Genomic DNA, 15553 nt, shown 5'->3' with positions numbered 1-15553 from the left:
GCCAGTGGTAACAGGAAGTGACATCATGATGACAACATAAAAAAAGAAAAGAGGGCAGCCTGGAGGCTGGTGGTGCCGCAGTGCAGCTTCCATCTCCTCCAGCACCTCCCCTCTGAGTCACGGGTCATGGAGCTGTGAGAAAGCCCTCATTACAGTCCTGAGGCTGCCAGGAGGAGAATGGAAACAGCTAAACAGAGTACTGAACTCTGCCATCAACGTCTCACATGCAACATATAAACATCTGAGCTGACAGCGAGACCACCAACACGTAGCCTCCTGCACACGCAAGAAAAGTTGAACACATGCAACATAGGTGATTATTCCTTTCTTTGTACACATTGCTCAGGGCGCTAGAGAGAGACCTCAATCACTTCTCCCAGCCTTGCAGCATCAATTGATGCTGTGAGACTGCAAGGTTGTGTTTTTGATGCTGCGCCTGCTGTTTGCCAATGCCAGAGTCTGTTTTATGCACTGTTACCGATACAAATTAAATTCCTTTGGCTGTGATGACTTCTCTTCTACATGGGGCGGCCCACCATGAGCCAGAGAGCAACAGAAGAACATTACTCCCAACAGAATACACAATACACCTCCTTTGCGCACACCATCTCCATCCCCAGCTTTTCTATGCGCCTAAATCCCCCTACCCCACCTCACATCCTGCTCATCTCCCTCATTAACCAATTCACACTCATCTATGTCCCCTGACAATGCTTTGCTAGTTTCTCCAAATCCCCCTGACAAACTTGATACCACAGCCTCTCTCTCCCACAGCTCTGTCACATTTTACTCTGCTGCCCCATAACAGCAGCTGATGCCTCAGGGCTTCGAGGATGATTCTTCTTGAGAACTGCCTCCCTTTCACCGGCTTCAACAGTTACTCGGCATGTGACAATGTGGAGGCCTTTTTGCTTTGTTTTTTTAATCCTGGGTGATTTGGTCAGTAATTCCTGGAACCAAAATAGTTGTGGCAGTATTAGACACCTGCCACCAGGGGGCAGTCCTACACTCAGGACCAATGGGGATTTAAAGAGTTTCCTGGTGCATGCTGTCAGGTCATAGACTGTATAAATGAGAATGGACAAACCCCCTCCGCTGCTTTCTACAGACCGAAAATGAATCCTTTGCTGCAGACTGTAAGTCCGCCATCTTTCACTACGCGTCAGAATGAGTTCAGACCATTATTGGTTGGGTAACTTGTCAATCAAGAGCGGGGGGCGGGGAATGATTGCTATTGGTTGTGTAGCCAAGTCAATCAAATCATCCCGCCCCTCCTAGAGAATAGCCTACTTTATCGTCAATTTTATAATAAATAGAACCATAATTTAGCAAAACGCATATCCTGATGATTGAAAGGAGACTTTAAACTAGCTACTGGAAGCATATAGAATTTATGACAATTTTTATTACAGTAAGAAAATCGAGTCTGAAAGTTGGTAAAAACCCATCGGCTTGCGTTAAAATAAATTCTTTCTGAACTCACAGGTTGGCACGGGTGAAACAGCGCCTCTCGCTGGACATTTACTAAATATCCGGGTTGGCCTCATAGTAAATATCTCAGCCTTGCCCCTTGTGTCAGGTGAGCCTGCAGGTAAAACTCACCTCCATAGACCAATTATTTGTTTACTAACATTGAGCCTGGACGCACAGGTGATTGTTTCACGCAATCAATTCCCAACCTGTTTCGGGGTGCACTGGTTTCAGCACACCCCAACCCCCTCTTGTGTGTGTTGGCTAGTGAGACGCGTCCTAACGAGACCTGATATAATGGGTTTCGTTGCGCGCATACTGGCTGCACGCAGCCAGTATGACGTCGTCTGTTAAGGGGTCTATAGACAGGGTTCAGCATGGTCACATGGGCCAAGGTAGCATGTTGACTTTGGCCATAATAGAGTAATGGGATGACATGAAGAGGGCAACTGTTTTATGCCCTGTCATGGTGGCTGGCAATTAACTGGATGACCACATTCATTTTTTAGAAAAGAACAAGACCTCCAAACAATGCTGATTATGTGCCAAAATGACAAGCTCATCAGACACATAAAGATATACCATATACCTTACTGATGGTAAGTGATAATTTCTCAAAAAATATATAACAAAACCCAGACACCTACTTTGAATAAAGTGATTGATGAAAAATGCATAATTCATTTACCACCATGTAGCTTGTGGCTGATGTTTTTCTGACCCATATAAACACAGTTTCATGAAGTTACGCCAATGCTGCCATACAGATGAGCTTGTGGTCAAGGACAGGACGAGGAGGAGGAGGAGGAGGAGAAGGACCGTGGTAAAAGGAAGGTTCCGGAGGAGGAAATGTCATTAGGAGTGGTAGGGGTCAGGGAGTCGCTGTCTGGCAGGGGGAGAAGAGACGGGGAGCTGCTGGGTGCTCCGTCTCGTGCTCTGTGTTACAGGGAGCGTAACTCAATAATGTATCAGGGCCTCCGGCACTATGTTCATGATGTGACCCGAGTCAGTGTGCTGCGCTGTGTTGTGAGTTTTGCCTTGACCCTGTGTGTGTGGGTATCCACCTCTGCGTAGTGCGTACATGTGTCGACACTGTTTACACAGTATGTGAATAGTTTGTTGTTCTTCTCTGTCTGTAGCCTACATGTGTGTGTGTTACATCTGATTTTGAACTTGTGCGATACAAATGGCACATATGCAGGCAGCCAGTGTGTGAGTGTGACACACAGCGCATTCCTGTAACTGGATGTCTGTCAAACCATATCATGGTGAGGTCTCAGCCAGCCCAGCACCGGATTAAGATCAAACAAGGTCTGTGTCAATCTCTAGGCCAACAGGTACAACCAAGACAATAAATAAATTCCTCAGAGTTGATGTAACTCAGATTGTAAAAATGGACCTCAGTGGTCCCGCATGAAGCATTTTTATACTCAAGAGTTAAATTAACACTTTGACTGTGCATCCTGTTCCAGGGCTCAAACCCAGGTATAATACAGCAGCATACTTCTTGCCTTGCCGAAGCTGTTTTCGGCAGTGTGATTGGTCAGAAATGCAAGTTTCTTTTTATTTTGTTATTTTGTTTTATTGCTGCATTCAGATCGAGGTGGCAAAATCATCATTCCAGCGCTGTATAAAGTGACCGGGATCTAATATTCAGAACCGAGTATAAAATAACTGAGTCCGCAGAGAACAAGCCGAAAAAAGGTCGACTTCTTTTGAAGCATGCTACCAGCTTAAATCATCTTAAGAAAATTAAGACAACCCTGATCATGCTGGGTGGGGGCCACAGGGAGTACAAAGCTATAAAGTGAGCAGGCTTAAGCAGCAGAGCCACTTAACAGAAGCAAATAGCTCTGTTGTATCTAGCCACAACCTAAGTACATTAAAACTATTGTTTCTTTCTTTTCCTCCATTCATGTGTATTTATTTCACTGTCTGCTAAAATGTGTACTGTGTCTTCAATGGCTTCTATTTATTCTTGTCTTGTTGAGCACTTTGTTTGAGCCGTTTTGAAGAGTAAAAGACAAACGGTTAAAGTGGAAACATTAACTTATTCTCATAATGAAAAACATGAAAATTCTCAATTTCAATATGCAGGAGTATACATCATACTCTAGTCTAAACATGATACTGGTCCCCAGTAGCTCAAGTGGCCCTTCATAAGCTCAATGAGGCAGAACATGCAATTCATACAAGTACAGCTAGGGCTTCACATCCTGCTGGTGCCACCCAAACTAAAAATACAGTATATGAAGTACTCTTCAAGGGCTCTTTATTAAACCCCCCATCAAAAGCTAGTATGTCCTGTTGTGAACAATTGAGAGAAACCCCTTTGTCCTTAGGAAAGGAACAGACTAAAGATGTCTGACCTGAGACGAGTCATCCTCCACTGTTAAGTTAAAATAAAGTGACTCACTGGGCAGACAATGACATGTGTGGTATTATCTTTTCATTATGGCCCTGATAGTTGCACACTGTGCCACTACCAATGATCAGTTGTGTTGCTGGTGGATCTCAGTAATGTAAGCTTATTATTCTGTTACACTATCAAATCACGTGGGATAAGAGCTCAATGCTTAAAATATTAAATGGACTCTCAGAAGGGTTCTCAGGTCAGGGTCTAAATTTAAATGGAACTTCACTTTTATCCCGTAATTCAGCGAACACTAAGAACGATACCACAAGTGTACCGTGATGCCAGTAATCCTGTCATGTGGTGGACCCAACCACAAACATGCCCGCTGTCCCACTTCAGGCCCTCACGAACGCTGACATAAGACGCCCAGTGCCGCTCGTCCGCAGTGGATTTTATGTCCTGGGTGGAGCCAGAAGAAACAAACTGACGACATGGAACACAAAATGCTCCCAATGGTTTCCTCTTTTCCCAACGCTGGAATTTGCTTTAGTGTGTGTGTGTCTCTAACTCCTGCAGAACCCACAGCGGCCGCCAGGAAGTACGTGTTGGCCTATCGGCTTGGAGTCCAAAGGAACGGATGACAGCGAGACAAGTGGTAAGAGAAAGAGAGATGAATGGGATAGAAGTGAGAGATGGAGTTAAATACAGACACTGACAGAGATGAATAGGTGCATAGAGAGCTAGAAATACAGACACAGGCAGATGGACAGATATTGAGAGCAAGAGTGAAAAGAATCAGGGCAGACCCTGGAACCTCTGGAGGATGACTAATAGGGCCCAAATATGGGTGGAGACCTCCAGCGACATTCAGGACTTTCATGTTCAGTAGACGACAGGACAGGAATAAATAGGAGTCTCACTGCGAGGAAACACACCTACAGTGAGCACCATGACAGATGAATGACTACCAACGCAGAGGAAACACGAGCAGTGTGTGGAATGTAGTGGGGGGGGGGGGGGGGGGACATGGGAGTTCCTAGAGTGAAGAGGGAACGGAAGAGAGGATAATAGAAGAGAAAGGAGGAGGGGGTGTGAACTTAAAGAGGCCAGGGCTTTAAGCCATAGACCCTAGAGGAGCAGCCAACACAGAGGCTCCGTAGTCGATCACCTACCGTCTTGAGCCGCTTGACAGCATCCTCGCAGATGTGCATGCCCCTGGACTCATCCACCTCCACATGGCCCAGGTACTGCAGGGACACAGAGAAAGCAGAGGCTAAGTGAGAAAATGTTCTGTGATTAGCCTTTGAAGTTTGAATTGGGCTAAGCAAACTCAAAAATAAATAAACATGGTGTTCATCCAGATCCCGTAGCCACAAAGATCTTCATGTGGTTATACCGTACAGTTTTATTGGCCACAAGATCAGGAACTCGTGGGCACGTCAAATCTTATGGCCAAGACAGAACTAACCAAAACACGCTAGGTCAACCCTTCTCTTATGAAGAACATAAACTGGATTTGCCTCAATCTCCTCTGCTGCTGGACTAAAACATACAGAAAGGACAGTGAGTGATGCTGTAGACTAGAGAAACCCAATTAAGGTATCCCAAAAAGATGATCATGAATGTTGATAATGAAACATAATCTCAATACACTTGTGGCTGTGCTATACTGTGAACACTGATGTGGAGACCTACAATCATAGCACACGCCAAAATCTAATAGGATATAGCAGTGGTTTTAAAATTCTTTGTGTCCGAGGCAAACCAATGGGTATGTCAAAATCACCAGGCACACCTACTGTATATTCATTATCACTTCTCCTTAAAAAAGGTGTTCCTTCTTACCCATATTTTCCACATTTTTCTACTCATAATAGTGTTTTATATTTGTGATGATATTGTATGTTGGTGTTATTTTTTATGCTATGTTGATAAATTGAATATAGGACCTGGAAACAAGTCCACTGGACTTTTTTGTGTGATCCTTTTAGACTAAGTGTATGACTGTACTCTACTTCTGTTTAATACAATATTCAATCAATCAATAGCACAAATAGGCAATCTACACATCCACATTGCGTTGCAATGAAATGTTGAGTTGTGAGCTCATTATTTTACATTTGTGTGTGTGTGTGTGTGTGTGTGTGTGTGTGTGTGTGTGTGTGGTGGGGGGGTCATAATAAAATCTAAAATTAAAAATACATTTAACATATTCGCCTATAATGACATGCCAAAAATAGGTTTGCCAGGTAGAAAGTGGTTAAAACAAATTTGGGTTTAAAATTTGTCTCTGGTTTCTCTTGTATTATTAATGCTCAAATATAAGATGTGTCTACATCATATAGGCCAGCACTGTTGTTCAGTGATGATATGATACCTCCCCCTTTGCTATAAACTGTTTTAGAGAGTAAGTGAAGTGGAAAAGCCACTTTCTTAAAAATACATTTTTCAAAAAACTACTTCAAAAAACAAAAAAGCTCTCAGCTACACGATAGGGAGACAGGAAACCAGTGCTACAGTATTAATGCTGTTACTCAACATCTGATGTAACAATGATGCCCATGAGCTGTTAACCCAAGGTAAACACCAGAGGTTCTCTACAAGGCAACTCCACAGAAAAAAGGTGAATGAGAGTTGAATAATAATAATAATTATAATAAAAATAAACTTTATTTGTATAGCACCTTTCATGACATGAAATGCAGCTCAAAGTGCTTTACAGAGCAAGAATACAATTACAGAAAAAGTACAACTAATTTAACAATAAAGCAAAAAAGAAATGCAAAAGAATAAAACATTAAAATAAAAGCCAAAAAGACAGTGAATCAGGCAAAACAGTGACATACGGTAAACCAAAACCTGAAATCCTTGAACCTCCTTGAGAAGTCACACTAGCGACAATCAGAGGGACGTGAGCTCCCTGACAAGAGCATGAGAGAGCATGTGTATACACAAGGAAAAAGACAACATGGAGGGAGGGCAGGGATGATAAGGCTGTGATTAAACCAGTTTTCCTTCCTGTCCTCCGCCCTGGTCCAAGGCCAGGTCAACATGACACAGACTCCTGTCACCTCCTTTGGACCCGACATCTACCTACTGGAACCATAGCCGGGTCAGTTCTAATATACTCCCAAAGAATAATTTGAAAATGGCCTTACACCCAAGGACCGGCTGTAACAGAATGAACGGAAGCGGGAGCGTACCCTCCTCCAGTCCTCCAGTCCTAAACCTCCATCCACCCTTCTGGCCTCCCATGAAACTGTGAAACGCCCCTCTGTGTGTCACTCCAGAGTCATGTCCCTTGACCTCCCCAACGATCCCGTGGGACAGAGGCCGGCCAGGCAGACGGGTGCCGGGTGGGCGTGGGGGTTGAGGTCAGTGCTGGTAGGCGGTCTTGTATTGTGTGTGTGTGAGCATAGGGCCAGGGAGGAAGTCCTAACCCTTTTCCTTACTGAGCACACAGAGCGGCGAGCGGCTCTGACCCCCGCCCGACCCCCCACCGCCCCCCCCGGCGCTCCAGGCGCTATTTTGAGAAACAGTGACGTCATATAGGTGAGTCACATTGTCAACCTGCAGGGGCATACACATATGCATGCACAGACAAACAGACTCACACATACACAAACATATACAGCTTCTACATATGTATGCTCTTACAAAAGAACATACACAAAAACAGTGTGTGACTGTGTATGTCAGGTTAAACACACACAAGCATACACAACAATATAGGCATACACACATGGACATACAAATGCACGAAAAGCCTACACTCACAGTAAAGTCCTCAGAGTTAATTTATCAATTTGTAACTCTCGGTGTGTACAAATGCAACCAAATGGACCCGTTGTACACCCTTAAGTTAAATGTACACTCAGGATTTTACAGTGTACACACACACACACACAGAGTCCTGTGAACAGAGCTGACACATGGTGAGGAGGTACTAATGGGGATGAACTGAGGTGACTTTAAGCATATCGTTGCTGCCGTGCAGAAACCTCATCTCCATATTCATTTTTTCCCCCCGTAAATTAACGCTCTGCTTGATTATACTACAGCGTCACACAAAAGTAGGCGCAAATCGGCGCGTTTTGAGCTTGTAGATCTGCTACTTTTGCTATTTTTGAATCCTGAATCCTGTTTTGGACATATGAGGTTTCCACCTGACAGAGACGATATGATGGAGGGCGTAGGACTATCCCAACAACAAGACTATCACACACGCCACAGTCCTCCGATGTGCTGTAACCAGCTCCCTGCCACATTAATATTATAGAGCAGTGGTTCTCATCTTTCTTTACTAGTGTACCTCCACTACAATATTTTTGTTCAGCTGAGTGCCTCCTTCACCAGAACAAAACATTCTTCCAGATACCAAAAATGTTTTGCTCACTCAGGCCAAGTGAAAAGTGATATAGCAAAGCTAGCAGGCAACCTTTTCTTTTTATTGGCGGGTAGCTGATATATGGTTGTATTGAAAATATATGCCATATCAAAACATTTTCAAATGTGTATGTTAGTTTCAACATTTAACTGATTTTATGAACATGGGGGGTACTAGTACCCCATTTGATTAACATGGTTATGATCAATAAATTACAGCAACTAGACCAGGGGTACTCAGCTACAAATCTTGAGGGTCCACAAATCATTTTTTGAATAAGGCAAAGGTCTGTTTATTTAAGTCGGTCAATCCAGCTAAGCTTATCAAATCGGATCCCCTCCCAACCAACCAACTTAATAAAGCTGGGGTGCAGAGCACCAGCGCAAATCTAGGTTGAGGCGCGAAGCGCGCGCGCCAAAATGTTGAGTTTTTTTTAATAGCTAATTTGACACTGTGTTATGTTAATTCTTCATTATTAATTACTTACGATGCATAAGTGGGTTCAGGTAAGTATTTTTAATTATTTTAACATTTATTTGAATTTCAAGAATCCCCCAAAAATATATCTCTTAAAAAAAAAAGTTGAGTACCCCTGAACTAGGCCATACCCGTCGGAGCCAGCAAACACAAAAACGCTATTAAACAGCTGACATTTGGGGAAAGCGAAAAACGGGTTTTGGTGATCCATGCACATGGTAATGGTCAATGGCTGTGTGCAACTGCAGGTCAATTGCTCCAGCCACTGAGGAGAACCGGGGCAGAAGAGATTTTGCACAGACGCACGCACAGAGCTTTGTAGAATTATAGGATGATGATGATACATTAATCAATAAATTAAACATTTGTATAGGACTATGATGCAGCATTCTCCAAATGTGAATTACTACTACTATGAGACAGTAACATCCCCTGTGTTAATTTACCCTCGAGAGTGTACAAATGTAACCAAATGGACCCTTACTGGTCCATTTGGTTACATTCGTACACTCTTGAAGTTACAAATGGCTATATTAACACTGAAGATATTTTCCATTGCAGCTTCAAATAAGTACAATAAGTTCAAATGTATTTTAGCACCAGTGCTACAAAACTGTCAATAATACAGTGGACAGGGGAAAGGCGTCATAACAGCAGCTATCAGACATCATAATAACATCCCTGTTTCCCTAAAATAGCCATGAATTATCAATAACACAGAGGCCGGATGTTCATAATCAACATTAACAAAATTATGTGAATTGGCTCTGTTGGTGTAAGTCCCCTGGATATAACCCAGGCCATAAGCATTCCAGGAATTAATTTATGGCTTTGGGCTGTACATTATCACTTTCAATGAACCCAGCTAGCTGTCAACGGCCTCTGAAAACAGTCTTTATACACTGTTGAAGAGCAAGTGAAATTGTGTGAATACTTCACCTCCTAAGCTGTTCTACTATGCAGGAAAGGAAACCATGCATCCCTGCAAGTACACACATACATACACGGCTGTCCCTCTCACCATCATTAGCCTCATAAATCCCAGAGTTCTAAACAAAAAAAAATGCCATTACAAATCACCACAAGTTGTGTGAATAATTGTCTTACTAGGCTGCATTAGCGCATACTGTAATTGATCACACATGCTTCTAAGTGTACACACACACACACACACACACACACACACACACACTCTCCCCTCTGGCCATCAGTAGCCTCACATTTCCATAGAAGAAAGGCAACAGTGAACATTTCTAAAGCCTCGACAACCATACTAAGTTGTGCAAATAAACACAGGAAACCCATCCATTAGGAGGAAAAAGCAGATATCTATGGCATCTTAAGTCCGGAAAATTGTTTACCGTCAAGTCATTTTAGTAAGCAGGCAACATACGCTCAAGCAAGAGCATGCAAGCTAATCCATACATGGGCAACTAGATCATTTATTTTCATTTAGACATTCAAAACTATACTTCTGTGAATACAGAGACCACTTAAGCACTTAAACCCTATATACTTAGTTGACAAGAGTCCCCCAAAGTTCAATGCTCGCTCCTTTTTTTTCTTCCAATCTACACCAAATGCCATCAGCTCAAATAGCCGATCTATTCACAATGTGTTGCATTATGACGTGTTGTCTGTTGTGAGCTTGTAGATCTTCTATTTTCCCTGAATGTTCGCCCCAGGATAGGGACACTAGGGTTCATTCATGGGGTTAATAAACACACCCGCAGCCTCATGCAACACAGACATCCTACCATAGGAGAAAACACAATTGATCTCTTTTAGACAGGGGTGCAATGCTCAGTGGACGGGGTTGCACGCCGAGCAACCACTTATTTGGCCAGGGGGACGCGCAGGCACACGCATAGATTTAAAACTACTTTAAATTCACACTTCATCAAAGTTTACAAAGGCTCCCGACTCACGCCAGGTACATTAACATAGGAATTAGCCTATATGCATATCAATTGTCCATTGTGTGACCTGTACTGCATGTGTTAAGCGACGTGCGCGTCACGTCATTAAAATAGAGAGCAACCACTTCTCAAATGAGCATAGCATCACTGCTTTTAGACCACTGAAAATCACTCTATATTGTGTGAATAATGGCTTTTCCATGCAGATTTTGCATGGAAGTGACACATGCATGCACACATAAAACAGACTGTAGCCAACCGGTTACACAGCATGCAAATGACACACATCTCCAATACAGACTGCATGAATAGTGTTGTAAACTGCTTTAAGTTGCATGGAAAATGCATGTTGTGTTGAGCGAGTAAACACAACAGACACACACATGCAAAGAAATACAGATACCCACATAGCAGGAGGGCTACTTAAAAGTGTTGTGTATATTTGAGGTATTATTATTATTTCAACTCACTGCAGTGCAGAAACATACGAAAGCGTGCACTGTACACACACGCGCAAGCAAAGACACCAGCTGCAAATGGACACAAATTGCATACACAGAGTATACTGTCCCCTCTGCAGGCTATGTGTAGTCATAGGGGAGTGCTTGGGTCTGCTAATGAGCAGAGAATTGGGCTTTCCCCTTACTCCAGGTCAGAAACAGGTGCCCCCATCCATCCACCTCAACACCAAATTCACCCTCTAATTCATAGTTTCCCACGGCTCTACGCGCGCGCGCACACACACACACACACACACACACACACACACACACACACACACACACACACACACACACACACACACACACACACACACACACACACACACACACACACACACACACACACACACACACACACACACACACACACACACACACACACACACACACAGAGAAAATCATAGTGTTCAGGATCAGAGGCAGTAGCTCTCCTTGAAGGTACTGGTAAACACAAAGTAGAGACAAGCAGAGAGTGAGCTCACCCACACGCTTAAAGAAGTAGGCTAGCTGCTAACGGATCCGAGCGTAGGAGAAAGAGAGAGGTAATTAATGGGGAGCAGGTGCGGTGGGAGGAGGGAGGAATCGAAGGAGAGAGGGAAGAGGAGGTCAAGATGTATATGTGTGTGAGACAACTTGGAGCAGGTCTGGAAACTAGGGCGTCTCACAAGTTGGCTCCCAAACATACACAGCCATACAGACACATACAGCGTCTTAGCCTCTTATGAGTCTGTCACCATGCCATGAGTCCACCATCCTCCTTTACACATCTCCTTCATCAACACAACATTTTCAATTTCTAGTTAGAAAGAAACTACAGTGCACATGCACACATATGACATTGAACACTTATCACTGTAGTCTCTTTGTCCATCTTAACCACTTTGAACCCTGTATACTTAGTTGACTGAGGTCGATCTACAAGCTCTCGACGCACTGTGAGCTTGTAGGTCTGCTATTTTCGCCGTTTATCCCAGAATTGGAATGCTACGGTTCATGTTGTTTAACAATGTACAACACATAAACAAGCAAGAATGGGAGTCTACTGCCGCACCTCAGCCAAACGAGGCAAGCCCGGTGCGTCACAGGGGCAGGACAACAGCAATTGTAGAGAAGTCAGTGGAGCAGCTTGGACATTAAAGCCTCTTTTATTAAGGTGCAACAAGTAATGACTGACGTTTCGATGCTACTGCATCTTCCTCAGAGCCATAAATGGCAGTGGCTAGGAGGGCATTCATTTACAGAGGTAGCGAGGGCAGTGCTCTCAATAATTTAATGGTAGTTGGCTCTCTGTAATACGGTAATTACCCTGTTCTGACACTTTAGAACCCAATGGCCTAAATGAAGACTTGAGCCTTGCATTTGAGTGTTCTCCTTTTACTTTGAGTGCATTCCCTTGTATTGTGTTCTTTTGTATATTTAAAGTTCACTATATTTTTAACTGTATGCTTTGGCCTAATATATTTGGCCCCTATTTTTGTATGTACATGTTTTTTTAAATATATTTTGTATGGTTATATATAGTATGGACTATTTTTGATTAAATGTCTACCTGTGTGTAGCTACTCAAAAGTCCATGTTTTCAGAGCCAACCCTGTGTCAATCACAACTGATTGATGCATTCCAGAGACTGTCACGTGCAGAACAGGGTAATTGCCGTATTACAGAGAGCCAACTACCACTGGCTTACTGGGAGCACTGCCCTCGTTACCTTTGTTTACGAATGCCTTCCTAGCCACTGCCATTTATGACTCTTGAGGAAGATGCAGTAGCATCGAAACGTCAGTCATTACTTATTGTACTTAGCACCTTAACAAAAGAGGCTTTAATTGTCCGAGCTGTTCCAGTGTCTTCTCTACATAAACAAGCACTTTTCTACAATCCCCTCCCTCCACTCAGGGTCCATCTGTGGCTCAGAGGAAGCAGCACCAGACTCAGTGGTGAGTCTGGTGCTTCTGTTCCTTCAGTCCACGTGAGTTAGCGGACCATTTCCCTTGTGTTTGTTAAAGTCAAGGCTTCTGTTGGCACAACATGGCAGTGTGCTCAGCACTCCTACTGCCTCCACATGGCTCACAGCACCTCACTCATCCATCTATCGACGTACTACTTACACATGTTCTATTTATGTACTGCAGAATGTAGCCATGTGTGATTCATATCATCCATCGTCTATTCTATGACTCCCAGTCTCTGTAACCGTGCTAGAGCATGTACACTCATGATGTTACTACTGTAGGTTTACTGTTGATGTGTCCCTGCCTGCACCATTATCAATGAAAACATTTGTGGTACGTATATGTTCATATACAATATACTGTCAGATATGTACTCTATACTATATACATAGTACTGTACATACTTGGTCTTATTTGTGATGCTATTCAATCATTCTGCAAATATACTTGCCCTGTTAATGCGAATTCTATTCTTCTTTATTCTGTACGTATATCTTTCTTGTCGACATATTTTATAGTAACTAATGGTGTTTACTTAAATACTTCACTAACAAAGTAATACAAATACTGGTAGTTGGCTGATGGGAGTGATTACTCCTGGGAGCTGAAAACCCAAAAGGCAAGGAGACATCTTCACAGGCTACTGTGCAGGTTTGGACCAACAGGACCTTAGTACAACAGATTATAATGCAGTGCAGAAATGCATTGTGCCGTTCTCTCTGGATGCTTATTATTAATCACAAACAGAGGCCTTGGAGAGACAGGCAATCTGTTTCTCACTGAGCTGTGAGTGTGCAACGCTACTGGGTGAGAGCAGTACTCGTGTGTATGTGTTGCGTGTGTGTAACAGAGAGACTGTGGGTGCATGAGTGTGTGCCTGTGTGTGCATGATTTTATGTACGTATCTGCAATGTTTGTGTGCATTTGTGTGATACTACAAGTGTGTGTGTGTGTGTGTGTGTGTGTGTGTGTGTGTGTGTGTGTGTGTGTGTGTGTGTATGCACACCTTAATGTAAGCTTTTCTTTGATAAAGGATTGTTTGTGTGTTTGTGTGTGCATGTGTGCGTGCGCCAGTATCTGAGCACAGGCTTTGCCTGGATACTGTACCTGCCTGTATGTGTTTATGTGCATGTGTAACTGTGTGTTCACATGATTGAGTGCATGTAATAACCTGTGTAACATGCGTAAGTAAGTATACAAGACACATTTTAAAGGCCCGTTCAGATCAAATATTCTCAATGAGACGGGCTGGCGAATTCTTTTGATCAAATCAAAAGACACAAGTAAACATGTTCAAACTGTGTTACACATCACAGCAATGAGCACAAACGGAGTGAGCCAACCTGTGCTCTTCATTGATTGGTTAATACAAAGTGGGTATACGTATGCATCTGAGGTGGGTCACTTTCAGAAACCTTTTCTGTTATCCGTTTCGATTCAGCATGGTCAAGCTCCTGAGGCGATCTCAGCCGATTAGAGATGTTCCGAGTCTACACAGTACACCGCTGCAACTATTCTCTGTAACGTTCTAAAATTGTTTAATCTAGTTGCACATCTTTGATCTGAACCTGGCTTAAGAGACACAAAGCAGAGCCAGGAGGAGTCACCTTGACGGCGAAGCTGCATTTGCCACTGCGGACCGCCTCCTCATCCGTCTGCCACTGGTGCGGCCGGCTGGACTCGGGCACGTACACGTCTTTTTTACGCCGGAAGCTCTGACGTAGCTTGTTCATCGCCAAGCCTCCTGGGAACACAGAGACAAGAGACGTGGCAGGTTAAATCACATAGACAGCAGAGATATGGATAGATCGATGGATAGGCCGAGTTACATGTTTCCATTTTAGGCAGCATTCTAGCTAATTAGCCAACAGCCTCTTATCCACAGTGACTTGAAAGATTACTGCAACAGAATAAGCCTAATTTCCTACGCAGACATACATGCAGACATACATATTACATACAGATTAGATAGGTAGCTAGACTGTCTTTTAGACATTAAACGGACAAACTTGCTCAAATGTACAACAGCAGAATAAGCTTTACTTCCTTAGATGACAAGACAGACAGAATGGGACTGATTTATATTTGACCATTCTAGGCAGTCAGCCGATGCTCTTATGTATAGTGACTCTCAATGAGCCAACAGCAGAATACACTTTGATTTATAGATTAACAACATTACAGATGGATGGATAGAGACAGACAGAAACGATGGGCAGGCTGATTAACTCTTCCATTTTATGCATTCTAGCCGACGTGTTGTCCCAGCTGGCTGGTACACCAGAGGACACTTTCATCCCTCAACATCTAGCTACAATACAAATACAATATTATTCAACTCTGGGTTGAGATGAGAGTTTTTCAAGAGCAGAATATCAATAAGATTAGGGAGATTATTATACAAAGACTCAAAGATACAATGCATCTCAAAATCTGAAAGAAGCAACAATCAGAATGAATGCAGCTCTTGTAAACTAAGGCTGCACTAA

The 15553-nt window shown here is 43.2% G+C and overlaps 1 protein-coding gene across 5 annotated transcripts in view; it reads right to left on the bottom strand.

Moving 5' to 3' along the window:
• Positions 1 to 15553, bottom strand: part of numb (NUMB endocytic adaptor protein) — a 63521-nt gene that overhangs the window by 13848 nt on the left and 34120 nt on the right. For all 5 annotated transcript variants that reach the window (XM_084045711.1, XM_084045710.1, XM_084045709.1 and 2 more), the window contains 2 exons: positions 14672 to 14808; positions 4999 to 5073 (listed from right to left, as the gene is read on the bottom strand). In XM_084045711.1, coding sequence (XP_083901837.1) covers positions 4999 to 5073; positions 14672 to 14797 — 201 coding nt within the window. In that variant the 5' untranslated portion in view covers positions 14798 to 14808. The remainder of the gene's footprint in view (positions 1 to 4998; positions 5074 to 14671; positions 14809 to 15553) is intronic.

Source organism: Gymnoscopelus microlampas (assembly GCF_963454915.1).
Source record: "Gymnoscopelus microlampas genome assembly, chromosome: 20".
Taxonomy (NCBI): domain Eukaryota; kingdom Metazoa; phylum Chordata; class Actinopteri; order Myctophiformes; family Myctophidae; genus Gymnoscopelus; species Gymnoscopelus microlampas.
The sequence above is the reverse complement of the archived record's forward strand: the minus strand, read 5'-3'. Positions and strand labels throughout refer to the sequence as shown.